The sequence below is a fragment of the Sinohyriopsis cumingii genome, chromosome 4, assembly GCF_028554795.1.
Source record: "Sinohyriopsis cumingii isolate HCF-2022 chromosome 4, ASM2855479v2, whole genome shotgun sequence".
NCBI lineage: Eukaryota > Metazoa > Mollusca > Bivalvia > Unionida > Unionidae > Sinohyriopsis > Sinohyriopsis cumingii.
Genome location: NC_142964.1, coordinates 140,181,530 through 140,203,758, shown reverse-complemented (window position 1 = coordinate 140,203,758; position 22,229 = coordinate 140,181,530). Strand labels below are relative to the sequence as shown.

The 22,229-nt window shown below is 34.0% G+C and overlaps 1 protein-coding gene across 1 annotated transcript in view; it reads right to left on the bottom strand.

The window, feature by feature from the left end:
• The window catches only part of LOC149802203 (dynein axonemal heavy chain 3-like), a 281,860-nt gene that overhangs the window by 88,860 nt on the left and 170,771 nt on the right, over positions 1–22,229 (bottom strand). Inside the window, exons 43-50 of the mRNA XM_089956614.1 lie at positions 18,003–18,194; positions 17,020–17,153; positions 12,373–12,535; positions 11,607–11,789; positions 8,788–9,018; positions 6,955–7,311; positions 4,757–4,852; positions 1,775–1,879 (exon numbers count right to left, since the gene is read on the bottom strand). Of these exons, the coding sequence (XP_089812740.1) occupies positions 1,775–1,879; positions 4,757–4,852; positions 6,955–7,311; positions 8,788–9,018; positions 11,607–11,789; positions 12,373–12,535; positions 17,020–17,153; positions 18,003–18,194 (1,461 nt within the window). The remainder of the gene's footprint in view (positions 1–1,774; positions 1,880–4,756; positions 4,853–6,954; positions 7,312–8,787; positions 9,019–11,606; positions 11,790–12,372; positions 12,536–17,019; positions 17,154–18,002; positions 18,195–22,229) is intronic.

The window sequence follows — 22,229 nt, the reverse complement described above, 5'->3', positions numbered from 1 at the left end:
AACATTTAGTTTGTGAAACAGTTGTCAACATCAAAAGTCAATTTTTTTGTTGTTCTATTCATAAAATATTGATGCCATGATTTCATTGCAAGTAATAGGAAACCTCATCTCAACCGGAAGGAACAAGTTATCGAGGGAGTTGTGTATATCATGATCAAAAGATCTGACTCCTTCATTTCTCCTCTTCTACCTCCTTGTTTTATGTTCTAATGAATATTATGTATGATTCCTAGTGATTTACCATCAGAAAGGTTTAAGATGTACAATTTTCTTACTTTCGGATAACTACTATCAACATCTGACTCTTAAGTCGTGAAACTAATTGAACACAAACTGATCTATGACCCAAGACCACAAAATTTAGAAAGTATACAGTCTTTATAATTTATTATGGAATGACCATATTGCTAAGCTTTGTAAAACACTGTCATCCAAAATTGCCCTACTCAGCAGAGTCAAGAGATATTTACCTATGGAAACTTGCAATCTGTACTACAAGTCATATATTCTTCCAACAATGGATTATTGTTCAAATGTATGGATAAACTGTACTAAATCTGAGCCTGACAGGATTTATAAACTTATGAAACGAGCAGCATGTGTAATTTTCGATGCCTGTATTGATCATTTCTCAAAAGCATTATTTACAGAACTCAAATGGTTCACAGTATATGACACGATAGATTTTCACAAGGCAGCTCTTTTATATAAATGTCTACATGGAACTGCACCAGAGTATCTTCAGGACTAATTCAGGCCTTTTTCAACACAATACCAGTTGAGATCAATATCACATGGAAATCTTCTAGCACCAAAACCAAGAACAGGTCAATTTAAAAAGAGCTTGCAATACTCTGGTATAGTTCTGTAGAACAAGCTTCCACTACATGTGAAATCTGCTGAAAATATTAGAGTATTTAACAGATATCATGAGCATGTATGTGCTTCTAATAGACAATGGAATTTAGTATTTTAATACTAAACATGTTAAAATATATACTAATTATTGCTATCTTCATATAATGTGCATTGTTATACTCTCCTTAAGAGGGCCTCAAGGGAGAATAGTCCTCGACTAATGAGTAAACCTCTATAAATAAAGCATTATTATTATTATTATTATTATTATTATTATTATTATCATTATTATTATTATTATTATTATTATTATTATTATTATTATTATTAATATTATTATTATTATTAATATTATTATTATTTAGGCAATCTCAAGCAAATCTTCCTACTTTACTGAGTCTGCTCATTTCCAGAGAAAAATAATTAAAAATCAAAATGTCTGAATTTTATGACCTAGTTCATTCTGTGCTGAGAATGGTTTTATGATTATAGGTCTTGGAAGCATTCATTTCCATAAAAATGTAGTGAAGAAATCCAAATCATAACGGGTGACTGACTAGTGTAAGACCAACCCATATATAGGGCAATATAAAAGGTCCCAGATTAACAAGTGACTTAAGTCTGGTTAGTGTAAAACTTACCTGTGTATTGGACAATATGAAAGGTCCCAGATTAACAGGTGACTGAGGTTTGGTTAGTGTAAAACTTACCTGTCTATAGGACAATATGAAAGGTCCCAGATTAACAGGTGACTGAGGTTTGGTTAATGTAAAACTTACCTGTGTATTGGACAATATGAAAGGTCCCAGATTAACAGGTGACTGAGGTTTGGTTAGTGTAAAACTTACCTGTGTATTGGACAATATGAAAGGTCCCAGATTAACAGGTGACTGAGGTTTGGTTAGTGTAAAATTACCTGTCTATAGGACAATATGAAAGGTCCCAGATAGGCAACCACACCAGCAGACAATAAAACATCCCCCACTATATTGTCATATGTCTCACTCAGCTGCTCCACATTCTGCAATAAGAAACAATTCCATTCAATAACAATTCCATTCAATAACAACTCCATTCAAAAATAATTCCATTCAATAACAATTCCATTCAATAACAACTCCATTCAAAAATAATTCCATTCAATAACAATTCCATTCAATAACAACTCCATTCAATAATAATTCCATTCAATAACAACTCCATCCGATAACACTTAATGTCAAAGACTTTAGATCTTTCTTTGTAGATTACACGATCCATTTCTCGATAAAGTGCAAAATTTGTAAAGTTATGTTGACTCAATATAATTAAATTTTATAATCATAAAGTATGACTTTGTGAAAATTATCAGCAACTCCAAATCACAAATATAGACTTGAAAAGCCTACATACATAATATTTTACTTCATTTTTTCACAATCAATGATCAGTTACTTTTGTTTCTTTTTATACAATTAAAAAGAATACATTCAGCTTCACTAAAGTAGTGGAGAACAAGTAACAAAAGCGGTTTTCAAATGGCAAATTACACAAAAATTATGTATCAACTCCAACTGATGTGAAAATGGCTAAATTAATGGCTTATTAAAATATAAGCTTCAGCAATTTCAAATCTTCCATTTGTCCATTTTATGAAAACAGTACATCTTCATTTCATCCTCAAAAGATCAAGGTGCTCATAATGTCGGTTTGTAGCACCAGGTAGTACAGTAAAACCTCTATTATCCAACCGACAACAGGGGAGATAAATCTCATTCAGATAATCAGCTTATCAGATGATGGAATCTTGCTAAACATAGGTCTGTGAATTGACTATTCATGATGGAATGATACAACATGTGTGATGGATAGTTATTTTTTGCATGGTCTGTGTACACAAGTGTCAAAGGGCTTTTATCAAGATAAAATCTGTATTCACAACTGTCCTGGTAGGTGTTTAACATTTATTACCCATTTAATAAACATTTATTATCCATATAAGTCACCACTGAATACTGACTGAGAGTTAATTTGGTAGGCTTAGATTATAACATGCCTTTGATGAGACTGTTAAGCATATTTAGTCATACTTGATTAGTCTGTGATTTCTGTCATACACTGTCATAGTGGCACTAAGTGAGAATCAAATTTAAGAACAAGTTTTCTCTCTTTTCATTATCATTTGTTCTCTCCATCTCCTAATTACATCTATTCTAATTCAAAAAGATAATTCAGTTATTCAAACTATACCACTCCCTTAACAACTCGCACCATGATAACTTGCGAATCTGCTAATAACATGGGGTCAGGCATGGATCCCATTTTTAAATCAGAAAATACCCCCAAAACGGATCCTTATTTGTTGAGAAAATTGGCAATGGAACTTTGATATATTGCTTGTTTTATCTTTGAAAATGGTAGATAGGAACTGGAAATTTTAATCAACATTATGAAAAATCAACTTTATAAAGAAGGTATAAATTTTTTACATGTTCTTTCTGAACGATTTTTCTTAGTACACCGTAATTAATGATGTTCAAGGAAATTTTGATCAATGAAAATGTCACTTATCCCTGACAGAAGCAGTACTTTAATAAATAAATACCAACTAAATACTTTTTTTATTAACTCAAGTTTGTGTTCTAGTTCTATCTTTTAGTTCCTTTTAAGTGTAATCATCATAAGTGCAATGTGTCCTCCTGTAACTAAACGTAACAAGTGTCAATCTACTGTAACAATTATGTCTGTGAGCATTTCTCTGAGAACCTAATTAAGTGCCGACCATGTTTTAATATCAGACTAGCAGAAGCATTTTTTGTATTGTTTCACTAAATAAAAAGCAGCCTCCTTTTCTATTATCATGTTAATTACATCTTTTGAATCAAAGGAGGTAGAATTAACAAAAAGTTAAAAGGCATACAAATCCTACATGCTTAAGAACCACCATCCCGGGTCGTATGTCAGGTAACTCATTTCATTTGATCAATGTATTCTAATTAAACTACCTTAAATTAACCAACTCACTCATAACTGATTAAAGATAGCAAGGCAACCAAGCATAATGAGTACTTCATAAAATAAAGAGCTTTGTTTCACAGATATAGACAATTGTGGGGAAAATGAGTTTCTGAGAATTCCTGAACTCGAACATAGAGATATCCTCAAGGATGATAAGAAGTTTTACTGTTACTTGCAATGAAATAATGGCATCAATATCTTACTAAATAAACAATTAAAAAATTGAGTTTCAATGTAGACAATGGTCTCACGAAATGTTGCATGCTTTGATAAAAGGAAGCTTGCTTGGTAGTTTATCAACAGTTAGTCTGGTTTCCTGCTAAAACAGCTTCATCCGAAAAAGCGCTTTATTGACAATTATTCTTGATGTGATTGTAAAATGAGGATTCAGTCATTAAACAGCCTAGTTTCCCCCCCCCCCCCAACGCTCCAGTTCTCTGGATGTCTAGAGGACTTTTTAAAGGTCCCTTGGTAACTCGCACCCTCACTTAGAGTGAGGTCTATGTTTTTGGAACCTGATGTGTGTGAGTTATCGATGGAGAGGTGAACTATTGTAATTATAACTGAATGAGTTTGTATTTGAATGCATTTATTTCTGATTTGTTACTATGTTCTATATCCTGGCCTCATCAAATTAGTTTACTTTAAAGATACTTGTATATTGTAATATGTACAAAATTTTTTGGGAAACAGTGGTCCATAGGAGTGAATAATCTTAATTAATTTAAAACTAAAATGTCAATTTTCAAGGATTTTAAAGGCAATGAATTTGAAAAGCCAAAACCCAGTACTTTCAAGGTCTTCAAAGAAACATACAAAAATAATCCAGATAAAATGTATTTTACAAACAAATATTTAGGCACTACAAAGAACATGTCTATTCAGCCAAAAGAGATCAAACCTGTGTCCATCTTTCCTTCTCACCACCCAGTCCACTGATTAGCTTCTCTGCTCTTTCTATCTTAACCTTGGTCAGCTCAATATTATCTTCAAGGTTCTGTTGAAGAGACCATATTTTTGAAAACCCTTAATTTACAATTACTTTTAATTGCACAAAAACATAATGAAAGAGAAAAAAACAATCTATAAATCAATATTGTAAATAAAATGTTTTTTAACTTTCTTTACCTATTCATGACTATGCAAATCTTGCCTTCCCATTTTAAACAATAGTGCCATAAAGACACTATATATATATACATATGTTTGCCTAGTTTTTTAAAATAATCCTCTATGTAGGCATATTAGAGCTTGGTTGGCTCTAGATTTTAATGACCAAAGGGTCACAATGAACTTGACCATGGAAGAAACAAACTGCACAGAAACGTTTTATTATTAAATTTACCAAAAATATGGCCTATGACCTTCAGACTCCAGAATCAACTGGTTTCTGTATTACTTAAAGTGGAAGTCATCCACAAAGTTTGGTGAAAAAATTTACTCTAGAACAAAAAGTATTACAGAACTAATTTTTCTTCAAGCAACAATGACTCTCTGACCTCTGACTTACCAAAGTAACTGTCCTTTTACATGCCTTAAGTGCAAGCCCTCCAAAAGGTTGTCATTTACAGTGATTTTGACATCTGACCTTCTGATTCCAAAATCAAAAGTATTCTTTCTTATCCAATGTGCAGTCATCCACAAAGTTTAGTGAAGGCACATGGTTGAAAACTAAAATTTTTATGCAGATACATGGGCTCAGGAAAACCACTCATCCTGGCTGAGTAAAAGTTGGCTTGGCCAAGAAAACTTTGCTGTGTACTCATTCCTATGTTGAATATATGGAGATTCCTAACCTTCAGAATAAATCTGAGTGCATTATTTTTTACCCTTAACAAGTGCCAAAGTTCAACACTGCTTCACATTTGGAGTGTCAGTCATAAATAACTTATGCCTTAAATCTGCTTATTTGTTGTCAGCCTAGAACATGATCCTTTTCATACAGGTGCTTGATTTAAGGTTGATACTGATATGGGTAAATATTATGAACATATGTCATATACAGTCCTCAATTTTACAGCAATAATTATCACTAATTCTGACATCACTTTGATGCGGAGGAAGATTACCTTACAAAGAAGCATTACACATTTTAATGAGTTAGACCTCTAAGATGTTAAAAGACGAGAATGCCAAAATTTGTGTGATTTTTCATCTGATCAATGATGTTACAGTTAATTCCTGCAGCTCACTGGTGTATTCAGGATTGAAGCTTTATTGATACATTTTCATGCCGTAGGGAAATTCCAGCTGATATTTCTCTTAACATGTACTTTCTTTTCACAAGAAAAATGTTGCCAGCTTACATATAAAATGAATATTTTAAGAGTCAATTCACACCAACTTTTACACAATACTTGTTGCTGTAAACTATTGATAAAGCAGATAATGTTGCAACAACAGCCATGGGAAAATCAAGCTAGGCTAAATGACCAAGATATGTTCCAATTCTTTTGGCTGATCAGCCATTTTCCTTTTTATTGTGCCTGTATGTAGCTCTCTAGAATGGAGGTTTGACCAAAATGGATCATTTAATATGAAAGTTAGTGGAAACTAAGATGGTTGGAATTCTTTCAGACGCAAGTTACTGACATATTTCTTGTGAAAAGGAATTAATACTTGTATAATGTATCTGCTGGTGTGACAATGCATTAATAAATCTGCACACACCTGGTGATCTGTGGCAAAAATATCAATATCTGACAAGACATTATTGTATATACAGTGTGACCCTGCTATAGCATGCTCCATTATAACACAAATTCGGATATAACAGTTTTTTATCACCTTTACTGACTTTGGCCATGACTAGTACCAATATAGACATGAAAAGACATCCACTGAAGAAAAGTTGGGCAGCACAGGGTTAAGATTTTGGGGATGTATGACTAAAATTAACTAGTTTGTGCTCAATGTACAACACTGTAACTGATTGTTTGGCTCCTCAATCTGTCCATTTAAATAAACTTAAGTCTTGTTAATGTATCTAACTAAATTTATTCTTAATTTCTGTTGTATTAGTGTATGGTTTTAAGAAGTTGTATCATTAACAGTTACATGAAAATTATTATCAGAAAAATATCACAATGGAAGTTATACCTGTTTTTCATCTTGTTTTATCTGCAAATTTTCTGTCAATCCATTCAGCTTATCTGTTATTGCCTGAAGCTCAGCCTGTTTTTTATGAAGCTGAGCCATCTGTGTGGCTAGTTGCCCCTCTGCCTGCTCCAAACTCAGACGCTTTGGTGCCACAACCTTTGCAACACTGTCATAAACATCAAGGGCTCGGATCCATTTACACAAACCCTCACAGGCAGATGACACATTTTTAATGATGGCAGGGTCAAACTCAGGATTGTTAATGTATCTCTCACGGATTTTTTTGATAACTGTGACTGGAATATTGTCCTTATCATATTCCTTTAGTGTATCCAAAAATTTCATGTCACTAATCATCTGAAAAAGTTTTAATCACAAAATTGTTAAAATATGCAAGAATGTTTATTAGCCATGACAGTTTCAAGTAGACGTATCACCAATTTTTGAACATTGAATTGAACATCTAAATTACAGATATTTAGAATTGAAGTTGCAACTGCAGTTTCTATACACTGCAATTCAACAATCCTTTTAGACTTACAGCATTCTCTCATTATAACACCATCCATGGAAGCCATGGAAATGAAGTACCTTATAATGAAGTATGCAATACATATAACTTTACTGCAACTTAATGAAATGCAATCCATAACGATATTCACCTAATAACAAGAACCATAACTGGACTTAAGAGTTCTGCATTGACCATTTTAATGCAAATATGCATTTGTAATAATCACCAAAATCAATCAGTGACTAAAAAAAATCATTATAAAAATAAAACTATGTTATTTTATATCCTGTCCTTCCCAGAGTTCATGGCACTATTATACACTTAGGTAACAAGTGACTGCATATAAATTACATCATAATATTGTGATAAATCATTTCCAGCTACACAGTAAGCACTGACTTATGAAATGGGGACACCCCTTAAAACTGGAGAAGCTGGGGCTAAAAGATCTGGCCACTGTGTTTACAGTGACTATGAAATGTGAACATCCTTTAAAACTGGACAAGATGGGACTAAAAGCTTTGGCCACTGTGTTTATAATGACTATGAAATGTGGACATCCCTTAAAATTGGACAAGCTGGGACTAAAAGATCTGGCCACTGTGTTTACAGTGACTATGAAATGTGGACATCCTTAAAATTGGACTAGCTAGGGCTAAAGGTCTGGCCACTGTGTTTACAGTGACTATAAAATGTGGACATCCCTTGAAGCTGGACAAGATGGGACTAATAGCTTTGGTCACTGTGTTTACAATGACTATGAAATGTGGACATCCCTTGAAACTAGACAAGCTGGGACTAAAAGCTTTGGCCACTGTGTTTACAATGACTTATGTGGACATCCCTTTAAACAGGACAAGCTGGGACTGAAAGGTTTGGCCACTTTATTAACAATGACTATGAAATATGGACATCCCTTTAAATTGGACAAGCTGGGACTAAAAGATTTGGCCATTGTGTTTACAGTGACAACGATAACTGAACATTATACAGAGTAGGTCAGGCTAAAGAGGGATCTGTTTAGCCAGACATATATTTATGTTTAACCTACCATACATACTAGCTTATAAGATAAGTTAAACTGCAAACTGCAAAGAACCAGATCTGCTGTTACATAATGCCCTAGCAAATCTGGTTCTGTGCAGTTTTGTTAGGAGTAATCAGTAGTACAAACACTGATCTGCCAGTGCATAATGATAAGGCCGATAATGATCTGTTCTTTGCAATTTACTAGACTTATAAGTGAGCATATACAGTACCTACTCACCCACCAACACCCCTCCAAATGTGGAAAGCATCTTGTGGAAAGTGTTACATACCTTCTTGGCTGTGGGCCAGTAGTCCTCAATTGCTTTTCCATTTGGATCTGTTTTCTTTTCTGGCTTGAGCTGCTTCATGATGCAGACAGCTTCCATCACCAGCTTTACACCGGAGGGTGGGTTCTGCATTGACTTGACAATAGTGATGTCATTCTGCTTCAAGGTGTCCAGGGCAGCTATTGCAGCATTTAAGGCTGGCATGGCAATAGATAGTTTTTCCTCACACTCGTCCTGGATACGGCATAACATGATGATAAGCATTGTAAGCATCATGAAATTCTGATTTCTGGTGATTATTATTTTATGAAGTCATGAATATCATAATTTATTATGAATTGAATGACCAGCTTTTTCTGAGCTTAATTATACAAGCCGACTGAACAATGAATCAGTTCTCTGCTTCACTGTTATATACAAGCTGTCAATTATAAGTGATATTATTAGTTTTTCAATATGTACAAAGTCAGTAATGATTTAAAATAAAGGATGGATTAATGCACGATACAGTAATCTTGTGTGAGAACAAAATATTTTATGACTTTGTTGAATAGTGCACCAGACTAAATCTTTTGATTAAAAAAAACATAAAAAAATATTTAAAAAAATAAATAAATAATAACAACAGCAACAACAAAAAAAACAACAATAATAATAATAATATTCAGTGCATGATATTTGTTCAACATCCAGGTATGAAATGTAAACTTGCATGCATATGTCACCTGGGAACAAAGGCTAATACGGCATTTTCCTATGGGTGGCAATTATTAACTGGTTTCACTGTATTTGTAAAACTGTTCCCAAATAAACAGTACCTCTTAACAGGACTCTGCATGTAAATGTATTATTACTGTAAAATCTCTTACATTTTTTAACAATTTGTTTATTGGCAGTTATCAACATTTAATTCTCAGTGTGCATTCAAGTTGAGGGTTTTTATACATACGTAGCCAGGCCCGATTTCACTAAATGTCTCAAAATCTTTCCTCAAATTTGAGGTCTGACATTATGTAATACTTTAAAAGTTTTATATTGTTGCACCCCTTTTTCTTCTTAAAAACAGTTAAGGAATTCTGTACATACTTCTTAACAATAAAACGAGACTCTTTGAATCAGAATACTCATGAATTAAACAAGACTGAATCAGAATACTCAGGAATAAAACAAGACTCTGAATTAGAATACTCAGGAATTAAACAATACTCTTTGCAGGAGAAATCTGTGTCTTTGCAGTTTTGCTGCGTTTTAATCCTTAATGCTTGCTTAAGCGTGAGTGAGAGATTCATCATCGCAAAATAAGTAAGTACACCACTCCCTCGATAACTCGCGCCCTGATAACTTGCGAACCCGCTTGTAATGCAGGGTAAGGCATGGCTCCCATTTTTTTAAACCAGAAAATACCCTAAAAATTGATCACTATTTGTTGAACTTGAAGAAAGTCACAATCAAAATTGGTAATGGAAACTTTGAGGACGGGAAATTTTAATCAACACTATGAAATATCAAATTTAAAAATAGGTCATAACATTTTTTACATTTTCTTTCCAAACAACATTTCTAGTACAGTGCAATGAAAATGTCACTTATGCCGAGTGAAAAAAAGGAATTTTGTATGGTGGTGTATCAACAGTTAATCTAGTTCCCTGCTCTGTGAACTCCCAATTGGGCAGGATAATATTAAACACCACTATGGGAACCAGACTCATCAAGAAAACAAAAAGCAGTGACATAATATACATATTTTTTCGCATACACATGATGGTTTTTAAAACCAGTGGAACGATCTTCACAATTTGGACATTTTGAAAATAAACGTTATTTAAACAGAATAATGAGCAACTTCATTATAAAAAGCAAATTATTAAAAATTATTATCGATGTGATTGTAAAATAACAATTCAGACAACAAACAGCCCAGTTCCCTAATGCTGCTCCCCCCATGGTTTTTTCGATGTCAAAGCAATTTTTTCTCTCCAATTTTTGGAGGTCCCTTGTAATACATGCCCTGCTTATAGTGCAGTCTATGTTTGTGGACCCCGTTGTGTGCGAGTTATCGAGGGAGAGGTGTAGAAAAGTATTAAAAGATCTCACTTTGAAGAAGTAAACTTAAGATGTATATTAAAACTGTAGCCTAGTTAAAGCACTTCCTTTACATATTTGCACTCCAGGTTAAAAAATCCAGGAACCAACTCTTGCACATGCAAGTAATCACCCATTCAAGATTGTGGTTTTTCCTGGATCCTCCATTTCTTCCACCTAAAAGACCATCTGACTTGCATCTGAGCATGTTGCCATTTTATGATGTATTAGCATACCCATTTTTAATCCTACATGGTTGCTCTGGCATTTGATATAAATTTTCAATTCATTTTTCCTTATAGCACACCCATATTTGAATTATGTGGATTCTTTTATTGATGCAGATGCAGCAATACCAGTGGACTAAAAGAATCAAACTCGTATAAATCCTAATATGTGTTAATCATACTATAAAGCTAAAAATATAAGGAAAACATAAAAGGTGTGTGCAAGAGGAAGAGGATGGTGTGGTGCTGTAATAAATACTAAACCCCTTGTATTTTATCCCTTGTATATTATTCTGACTTTGAGAAAAGAACTGATCTGACATGGCACTTGAATATGTCTCAGTCTTACAGCATCAATGTATCCCTGTGTCATATCAAACTTCTTTTAGTGATTTCAAACAAAACATGTATACAGCTGTGTGCATGAACTAAGGGTAGTGAAAAAATTTTAAAACATGAATGGATTTGTGTGCTGAACTATACGCAGGTAGTGTACATAAAGTTTAATCTTACTTTTATTGCTTTAGCTGCTGCTGCAGCAGCATTTGCAACTTTCTCATCTTCTTCAACAAGCTTCTTGACCTCCTGAACCTCTGCGCTTTCCTTCTCAATCACAGCAATCAGCTCCTCTGTCTCCTTGCTGGTCTGAATCAACTTTGGCTTCAACTCTATCAGTTCTTTCTGCATGATGTTAATCTGTGGTGATAAATTAATAATTCATTCATACAGTTCAATTTTCTCAATAAAACCAGACTCCTGAAAATAGTAGTAATCATTTTCACTTAACCTCTAATCCAAAACAGAATTAAGATTCATTAGAAAACACAACATTAATTCTTTCTGTATTATCTTTATCTGTTGTGGTAAATTAATAATTAATTCATATAGTTAAATTTCATCAATAAAACCAGATTTCTAAAGATATGAATAATTGTTTTCGCTTATCCTCTAACCCAAAACAGAACTAAGACTTGTTAGAAACATGAAAGAGGAGCTATCAAGTTCCTTAGCATGCCACATTTTGTGACTGTGTTTAATGTTACAGGTGTAGAGCATGTATGTATTCTATATCTATGTATATGTATATGTAATAACTATGAGAAGGCTGTTGATGAAAGATTTGTTAAACGGGATCAACAAGAGGCTCAAGTGTGCCTGAAACACATATAAATGAAATTTTAATATCTGAAAAAAGGAAAATATATAAAGATACAAAATTCCCAATGAACACCTTTCCTGAAACTTTACAGAATCAAAGCTATGATGAAAATATAATAACCTGGTTTTCAGAGAATTCTAACTTTTCCAGACCAACGATGTATCTGTTTTTCAGTGTTAAAATCTCCATTCTCTTCCTGTTCAGCAGATTCTTAAATGTTTTGATTAATTCCAGGTATGAAGTAGGCGTGACATAGTTCACACGCCTCATCGTTTCATAATATCTAACAAAAGAGAAAAACTGAGTTACAGATGTCAAAATATAAACATAAACAAATCTGTAAGGAGCATACTGCCAAAATGGAGAGTGTAAAAACCCATAATGATCCTGGTGAATTTATGATACAGGTTTCTGACAAATGGCATTTTCTGATAATATTTTATAGAAAAACCAAATAATATACATTCTGTAATAAGTATGCTAACATCATTTTAAAATATTTAATTCAGTTTATATGAATGTCACTTGGAAGCAAAATATAAGTAATTTTGTAATTCTATGTTTAATAGATATTTAATTACAAGATCTACCATATATATTTGGTCCAGCTATAAATAGAGCCAGATCTGTCAGTGCAATATGTGATGGCAGATCATAGAGCCAGATCTATCATTACAATATGTGATGGCAGATCATAGAGCCAGATCTGATGGTGCAATATGTGATGGCAGATCATAGAGCCAGATCTGACGGTGCAATATGTGGTGGCAGATCATAGAGCCAGATCTGTCAGTGCAATATGTGACGGCAGATCATAGTGCCAGATTTGTCAACGCAATATGTTATGGCTGATCATAGAGCCAGATCTGTCGGCGCAAAATGTGATGGCAGATCATAGAGCCAGATTCGTTGGTGTGCAATATGTGATGGCAGATCATAAAGCCTGATCTGTTGGTGCAATATGTGATGGCAGATCATAGGGCCAGATCTTTTGGTGCAATATGTGATAGCAGATCATAGAGCCAGATCTGTCAGTGCAATGTGATGGCAGATCATAGAGCCAGATCTGTCGATGCAATATGTTATGGCTGATGATAGAGCCAGATCTGTCAGTGTGCAATATGTGATGGCAGATCATAGAACCAGATCTGTTGGTGCAATAAGTGATGGCAGATCATAAAGCCAGATCTGTCAGTGCAATATGTGATGGCAGATCATAGAGCCAGATCTTTTGGTGCAATATGTGATAGCAGATCATAGAGCCAGATCTGTCAGTGCAATGTGATGGCAGATCATAGAGCCAGATCTGTCAGTGCAATATGTGATGGCAGATCATAGAGCCAGATCTGTTAGTGCAATATGTGATGGCAGATCATAGAACCAGATCTGTTGGTGCAATAAGTGATGGTAGGTCATAAAGCCAGATCTGTCAGTGCAATATGTGATGGCAGATCATAGAGCCAGATCTTTTGGTGCAATATGTGATAGCAGATCATAGAGCCAGATCTGTCAGTGCAATGTGATGGCTGATCATAGAGCCAGATCTGTCAGTGCAATTTGTGATGGCAGATCATAGAGCCAAATCTTTTGGTGCAATATGTGATGGCAGATTATAAAGCCAGATCTGTCAGTGCAATATGTGATGGCAGATCTTGGTCTACACAGTTGGATCAGACTTATAATCAAGCATATATGGTAATATAAAAAATGTCATGACTTACTTATAGTAAATAAAGTATATATGGTAATATAAAACAAAGGCATGACTTACCATATATACTCGCGTATAAGCCCATTCGTGTATAAGCTGACACCCAAATTGAACAGGTACAAACACTAAAAAGTACATGACCTGCATATAAGCTGACCCACAACTCCGAGACATCTCAAGATGCATGAGGTAAGTTTTAAATGCATTTATGTAGGCAAACTAATATTTTAAAAAAATTACATGTATACTTAATAAATTTATTTAGTTTTCTGTTTTCTTATTGTTTCTGCCTAATTTAGATTTGTGTAAAATTTGATCGAACGATGAATTTTTTTTAGCAATCGCGAGTTGCTGTAACACTACCTCTCCCTTTTGACTCGATTATTGTTTGTTTATGTATTATTGAATTGGACATTTTGTACCAATGCACCAGTAATTACGTTTTTACTTTGCTTTGAAACTGTAAATACCTAACTCATCAAAATGTAATCCAAGTATGACAACACAATGAACAACAATATGGTTCAATTCAACACTCACAATGAGGCTACTGAACCTATTCACATAATGGCACCACCGCATGTACATAGTAGGTTTGATTATGCGCTGAATTAAGTACATTCCTTGGAGTCGAATCATGGGCACCATTGCACTAAACTTTAATGATATCTCCAAAATACAATAATGAAGTTTCAGAAATAATACTTCAAAAATTATGCTAATACCGTAAAAGCTGAGTTGTAGTTTGCTTTGATGTAAGTGACCTTGCACCATACCTGTCAACTTTCATGCCAGAAGGAAAAAAACTCAAGAAGTCCCAATTATTACATTATGTCTTTGATTTTCATTTCTTCTAAAGATGAAATTCCTACCTGTTCTGTTGTATCACCTGTGAATTATTGTTGTGACAAAATAAATACTTCACAGGAAAGAATTTGCTTCTTCACTAAACAGAATGTTAAGTTTAAACATTATTCACGTAAATTAATGTTTTTTGTTACCTCTACAACAATACAAAAATAAAAAATAAACCAGAACAAAAAAATAAACCACAGCAATAAAATCATCCACAATTAATTTCAATCTCAAGAATGATCACTATGAATGCTGTAACTCTATATACTATAGCGTCATTGCCATGAAAGAAACTTGCACGAGTGAACACCTGGCATTTTTATACCATATATACCAATGTTACTGGCATTTTTATACAATATATACCAATGTTAATTACCATCGTTAAATTAAAAGAAGGAATAAAAATACATACCACGCAGCAAATTGTCCTCAAAAAACTAATTCAGAATACATGTTTTATAGTAAACACTACTAAATGCTTTACGAGTTGACAATAAGGGAATAAGGTTGGATATACAATGAGGGGAAAATAGTTGCCACATGTACGGCACCATAATTCTGCCTTTTTAGGTGCCTTTAGTTCAACAAAATTGGGAATCTTTTATTTGACAATCAATTGCTGGTGCTTGCATAACACACAATAGTGTACAACGTGGTCTCTTTGAATTATGATGCAGGGCCAGTCATTTTCACAAAATAGTTGCATTGATAAAGATTAACTTTTAATTAATTGTGCTGGCTTTCTTGCTGGTTTATTTAAGACTAATCTTTAGCTATTGTGCAGTTTGACCACAGCTGACCAGAATATGAAAATAGGGCATGTTCTGGGGGAAAATAGGGCACATCATAGGGAGAAACGGCGAGTCTTTTTGCAAATTTCACACATATTGGACCAGGAAGATCGATCAATATTTAGTGAAAACAAGGCTTTAAAAATGCCACAAAAAAACCTCCTGATTTTAGGTCCCAATCTCTATTTTTTTATTCAGTCTCCCTACCTGGCTTTTGAAAAGTTCATAGGTATGCCTTTGACCCCGTTTTACAAAATTACGGTAATCATGCTAATATTAAGGAATAAAAGGCAATTATACATCAATGTACTTGTATAGTTACCGGTCAAAATTCCCACTTATCACAAGCCAGTTTCAGGGTTTTAATGATTAACTGGCCTGTACTGCTGTCACAAAAGGAAAGAAATTTGCCAACTTTATCAACATAGAAGAAGCCAAAACATCAAGCTTTCCATTGTGTGGAAAGTTATGATGTTTGTTCAGCCAGAACACAAAACTAAAAAAGATTGATGTTGATCTTAGTTGATCTCTATGAGAATTTTAGCCTTTATTATTACCACTCTTCGTGAACATGTAAAGTATGCTGGTTATATGCCTTGTACAATTAAAAGTGCATACCTTTTTACAAATATTACATCCATTTGTAGGATCACATATATCATTGAAAATGAGTAACTCGTGAGCATGTGATTCAACGTAAATGAAACAGCAATTAAGGACTAGCTGAAATGTTATCTGGAAGAATGCAATTTGGTAAAAACAACAAATAAAGAGAAATCAGCATCTAATATGTTTGGGAATAAATAAGGATTTAAGTGGCGCTATGCACACTTTGCACTGTGTAAGTACTGTACATTATAGTTCAGCCTGGTCTCAAGGGTAAACTCAACCAGCCCATGAATTATGAAGTCTGTATTTACCTTTATTTAATTTCGTGTTGGAGAAATCAGAAAATATGCGAATGCAAAATAATGATAAAATCAATCATAGAACTTTATAACAGTTTAGTAAAATGTTGGGTCACCAAAAGTTGTTTTTTTACATGCCTGTCTTATGACATGGAAAAGATTTTTATTGTTTCGTGTCCCAAGATTTAGAGCTATTACAGCAGTCAACAAAAAGACCTAAAAACTGTCAAGTTTGGACATTGGCCCATGGGTAAGCCGACCCCCCCCCCTTCTTCCAGGACTTTATTTTTTCCTAAATTATTGGTTGTTGTTGTTGTTGTTGTTGTGGGGTTTAACGCCATTTTTCAGCACACGATAGGCCATATATGGCGGCCAGTATTAATGGTGCCTAAATTATTGGGCTTATACGTGAGTATATATGGTACATGCAGTAAAACAAGAAACAAATTTGATCTGAAATATGAGATGGATAAGCTAAGTATATTTTTTTTTGACTTACTGCTCTGAAAGTTGTCTTATGCTCTGATGGAAGTGCTGGCATATGACAACAGTGTTTTCTCGTATTTCATTGGACATTTCCACATCATCAAGGAAAGTGTGGGCTACCAATTCCAGGGCATCTTCAGGCCATGCCTATAATTGAAACAATTATTTAATATTGGCATCACCATTACCAGTGTACATCTGTGTCTAGGCAACTCCAGAGAAAATGCCCTGACAACCATAAAACAAGATGTACATGGGAAAAGGGCTAAGTTACTAAAGACAATTCTTGTTACTACCACATATACAAAACAATGACAAGGTAACTTGTATCAGTTAGTTAATACTAGCATAAAAATAACGACAAGTTGACTTGTATTAATTAGTTAATACTGGCATAAAAAAAGTGATGGTGAACTGTACCAAATGGTTAATAATGGCCAAAAAAAACATGGTTTACTATATCAAATTAGTTGATGCTAGCATTACAAAATGAAGGTGAACTGTATAATTTGTTAATACAAACATGGAAAACAATGAAAATAACTGTATCAATTACTTAGGGCTGTTCCAGTAAAACATACATGGGACCCAAGAAATGCACTTTTATTTTGGAATACTCACCAAGAGAGGCAATTTAGAATTTTCTTTTCATTTTAATATGAAATCTGTGCAGTGAATGTACCCTGACATATTTTTACAAAAACTTCCTTCCCTGGGTACCATGTCTGTTTAAATAGAAAAGCCCTTAATACTGACATAAAAAAACAATGAAAGTGAACCATATCAAATTTGTTAATACTAGTGTAAACACAATGATGGTGAACTGTGTCAAATTAGCTAATACTGACATAGGAAAAATGAAGGTGAACTATATAGCAAATTTGCTTATAATGACATGAAAAGGAAGGTGAATTATATCAGATTATTTAATACTGGCATAAAAAAACAATGAAGGTGAACTATATCAATTAGTACAAAACAGACCATAATACATACCATGAACCAGTCAATAGTACAGCAGTTGATGAGAGAGGGAAACATCCGAATTCTATTTCGGAAGGCTTCGCCAATGGGACTGAAGGCCAAAACTACGTGAAGATTACGTCTGATTCTCTCGATGAACTTGTTGTACATGTTTAGAGGTGTCCTCTCAATCTGAGTGTTCTCATTTTGGCACACAATTTGCATCTGTTGAATAAGACAAAATAACATAGGTTGCCCAATTTTTAAGAGCATAAAATCTGTGTGAATTTCACAAAGAAACTGAATAATTAAAATATTGTTAGACTACATTGCAGCACATTAGTTATTACATTTCTAAAAATGTTATTTTATGCCAAATGTACTAGCTTTGCTAAATAATGAATTATCCATGAACATTGCTTTACATGATATCTGACTGGGAATTACTGTTATGGAATAGATTTAAATATCAAGGTTTAGGATTTCATTTGCTAATATGATTAGAACTTACTGTTTAAGAAAATAATGAAATACTTAGTCTACAATAACATATAATTGTCCTTAACATGAAGATCAACTTCAAATAAAGACATACAATATTCATAAGACATTACAGTATTTACCATATATATTGGGATGCCATATTTGTTGGGACACCAATACACTAATTCTAAATTTTTTGTGTGCACTGTATGTTCTGGGACACACTGGTTTTTTTTGAGGTGTAAGTTGTGGGACACCTTTTAAATCATTCGAAAATTACATGTCGGAAAATGCACTCCAACTGAATTTTATTTAAAAAAATATAAAACTGTGTACTTGAGATAAAACTCTTTAATCCACATCAGCAGCATCTCATCAACACAACCCATCTCCTGCACACATACGATACATTCTTTCGGTACATGAATGTTGTTTTAGCTTTCTCATACTGTGAAAAATTGTTAGAGGAAACACACCACCTGAAGCGGAAACTGCAAGGACAAAAGTCAGATTTTTTCAAATCTGCACTAGTCTTGCTAATTCTCACACTTTTGACCCCCATCTTATTGTCAGTCCATCCAGGAATGCGATCAAAGTACACTAGAGTTTCATCCATGTTAATGATCAAATTGTCAGTGAAATGATCTCTCTTCTGGCCTTCACGAATTCGTCATGTGATTTTATTTTCTCCAAATCTTCTGGGTGATTCTGGGTCATCTATGTTCATGCACGAAGCAACATATTGTGTCATTTTAAAAACTGTTCCATTGTTTGACTTTATTTTCAAAATTTTCGTGAATACCAGTGAAAAGGAACCAAAGTTAGCTTCCATATCTTGTCTGTCTTTGTATATTCAAAAATAAAAAATAAAAACTCGGTACACTTAAAAGAATCCATATTCGGCTTCCAAGGTCAGCTTGCTTTGCAATAAAATAACCTTTGAATTGATATCCTTTAAAAAAATTCCAGCTTCAGAGACCAAAGTCAGCTTCCAAGGTCGGCTTGCTTTGTAATAAAAATAATCTTTGTCTTTGATGTCATGTTGGTAAGTTCAAAGAAGAAGTTTACTGCTGGCTGCCAGTTGTGCTTATTTACCACCAGGGTTTCTATGTACTTGGCATCTGTAGTAATAATTAATGCAAAGGTAAACTGATGTCTGCAGATAAACAGTAATGATACTTTTGTAACCTGTGCTGGCGAAAAGATTTGACTTGCACTAAAGTGAATGTGTTTTCAAATAATGATTTTTATTTGAGAGATACTGTCATACAATAGACCTGGATATAATGCAATCTTGGCTATTTTGCACCTAACACCGTGTCATGCGTGAATGGCAGTTGTCTTCAATATATTGGTTGATTATTTCCCTCTTGTTTGTGAAATCATTTGCTTCCCTTCCGGCCTTCACAAATTCATCATATGATTTTTTTTCTCCAAATATTCTGGGTGATGCTGGGTCATCGACATTTGTGCACAAAGTACTATATTGTGTCACTTTAAAATGTGTTCCATTGTTTCAATTTATTTTCAAAATTCCTGTTAATACAGGTGAAAAGGAACCCAAGTTTGCTTCCATATCTCAGCTATCTTTCAACAAATATTCACCAAAAAAAATCAGTTCACTTCACAGAATTGATAGTCAGCTTCTGATGTCGGCTTGCTTTGCAATAAAATAACCTTTGTATTGATATCCTTTACAAAAGAAAGTAACCAGAGTTGGCTTCTGAGATCGGCTTGCTTTGTGATAAAAATAACCTTTTGTCTTTGATGTTCTGTTGGTAGGTTCAAAGAAGGAGTTAACTGCTCGTTGCCACTCGTCGGGTAAATAGTAAGGATACTTTTGTAACCCAAGTTGGTGAAAAGATTGTCACTTGCACTCAAGTGAATGTGTTTTCAAGTGATGATTTTTTTTATGAGATCCTAACATACAGTAGACCTGGATATAAGTCAATTTTTATTATTTTGCACCGAACACCATGTCATGCGTGAATGGCATCTTCAAGATATCAGTTGACTATTTCCCTCTTGTTTGTCATTTTGTTGGCTCCAGTTTTCAGTCGGGTAACATGTTCAAACCTTTGAGCACAGCCAAGCACAATTGTTTCTCAATGTTCATGTCAATGAACAACGTGGTGTGTGGTATCGGACATAATTGATACATGCTACAGTATGGAAGGCTACGCTACTTATATGGATTTCATGGATATATTTTAGTCTTTAATGTTCATGTTGAAAAAAGGAATAAAAGATAACAACACAAGGTTAGTTTCTTTCTTTTTATTATCAATTAAGTGTTTGATTTATTATTTTATTGCAACGTGCAGTGGGGGGGGGGGTAAGCACAAATGCAATACAATTTTTTTTTTCATTTCTTAAGTCTTGGGACATATGACCAAAGTGAAAATATGTTTCACCATAAGTTCTGGGACAGAAAAAAAAATAATTATTTTATCATGTCCCAATATATACGGTAAATACGGTATACTGACAATTTCAGAATAGTCACTTCATTGTGTATACTTTATGTAGTCAAATTGATATTTTATATGCTAGAAATCAAATCCAAAAAGTATATTCTAATCTGAAATGTTAAAAATCATATTTGATGCTCTACTGTAATAAGTGCACACTCCTCCTTTTGGCCAAAACATGCATAAAAATAGTCACTCTCACGTGTGCATCTTGAGGGATGGAGACAGCTGTTAACATCTGCCTAACAACATTACAATTTTTCCATAACCTACCACCATGCGTACCCGATGCCTACTTTCCTTTGCGGTTTAAATGAATGGACTCCATTATATTTGGAGGAGAATGAACCTTTACACTTTTGAGTTTCCAACACAGACAGAGGAGGCTAAATCTTGTAATACATGATGGGAGATGGGCATGTGCTACTGATGACATCAGCATGAGCTTATTACACCTCTCCCTCGATAACTCGCACACAATGGGGTCCACAATCATAGAACATACTATAAGCAATGCATGAGTTACCGAGGGACCTCCAAAAAAAATAAATTGCTTTAACATTGAGAAAACTGTGAGGAGGGAGCAGCGTTAGGGAACTGGGCTGTTTATTGACTGAATCTTCATTTTACAATCATGTCAATAATAATTTTTAATAATGCGCTTTTTCTAATGAAGTTGTTCATTATTCTGTTTAAATAACCTTTTTATTTCAAAACGTCCAACATATGAAAGCTCTTTCCAAGTGGTTTCAACAACCATCACGTGTATGCAAAAAAATCTGTGTATTACATCACTGCTTTTTGTTTTCTCGATGAGTCTGGTTCCCATTGTGGTGTTTAATATTATCCTGCCCAATCAGGAGTTCACAGAGCAAGGAACTAGACTAACTGTTGATACACCACCAAACAAGATTCCTTTTTTTCAAAAACACGTGACATTTATTTAGTGAGACAATCATCTAAGTTGAAACTCAATTTTTGTATTGTTCAATTAGTACAATATTTATGTCATGATTTCATTGGAAGTAATAATGAAACTTCTTATCATCCTTGAGGATATCTCTAAGTGTCAGTTCAAGAATTCTCTGAATCTTGCTAGCCCACAATGGTCTGTATCTGTGAAATCAAGCTCTTTATTTTACAAAGTATTCATTTCACTTGGTTGCCTTGTTATTTTTGATCACAATTATGAAAAAGTCAGTTAATTTAAGTTAGTTTAGGTTACATAAACAATAACATTTATAAGGGTTCGATTGATCAAGTGAAGTGAGTTCACCTGACATACGATTGGGGTCGCTAGATTTTA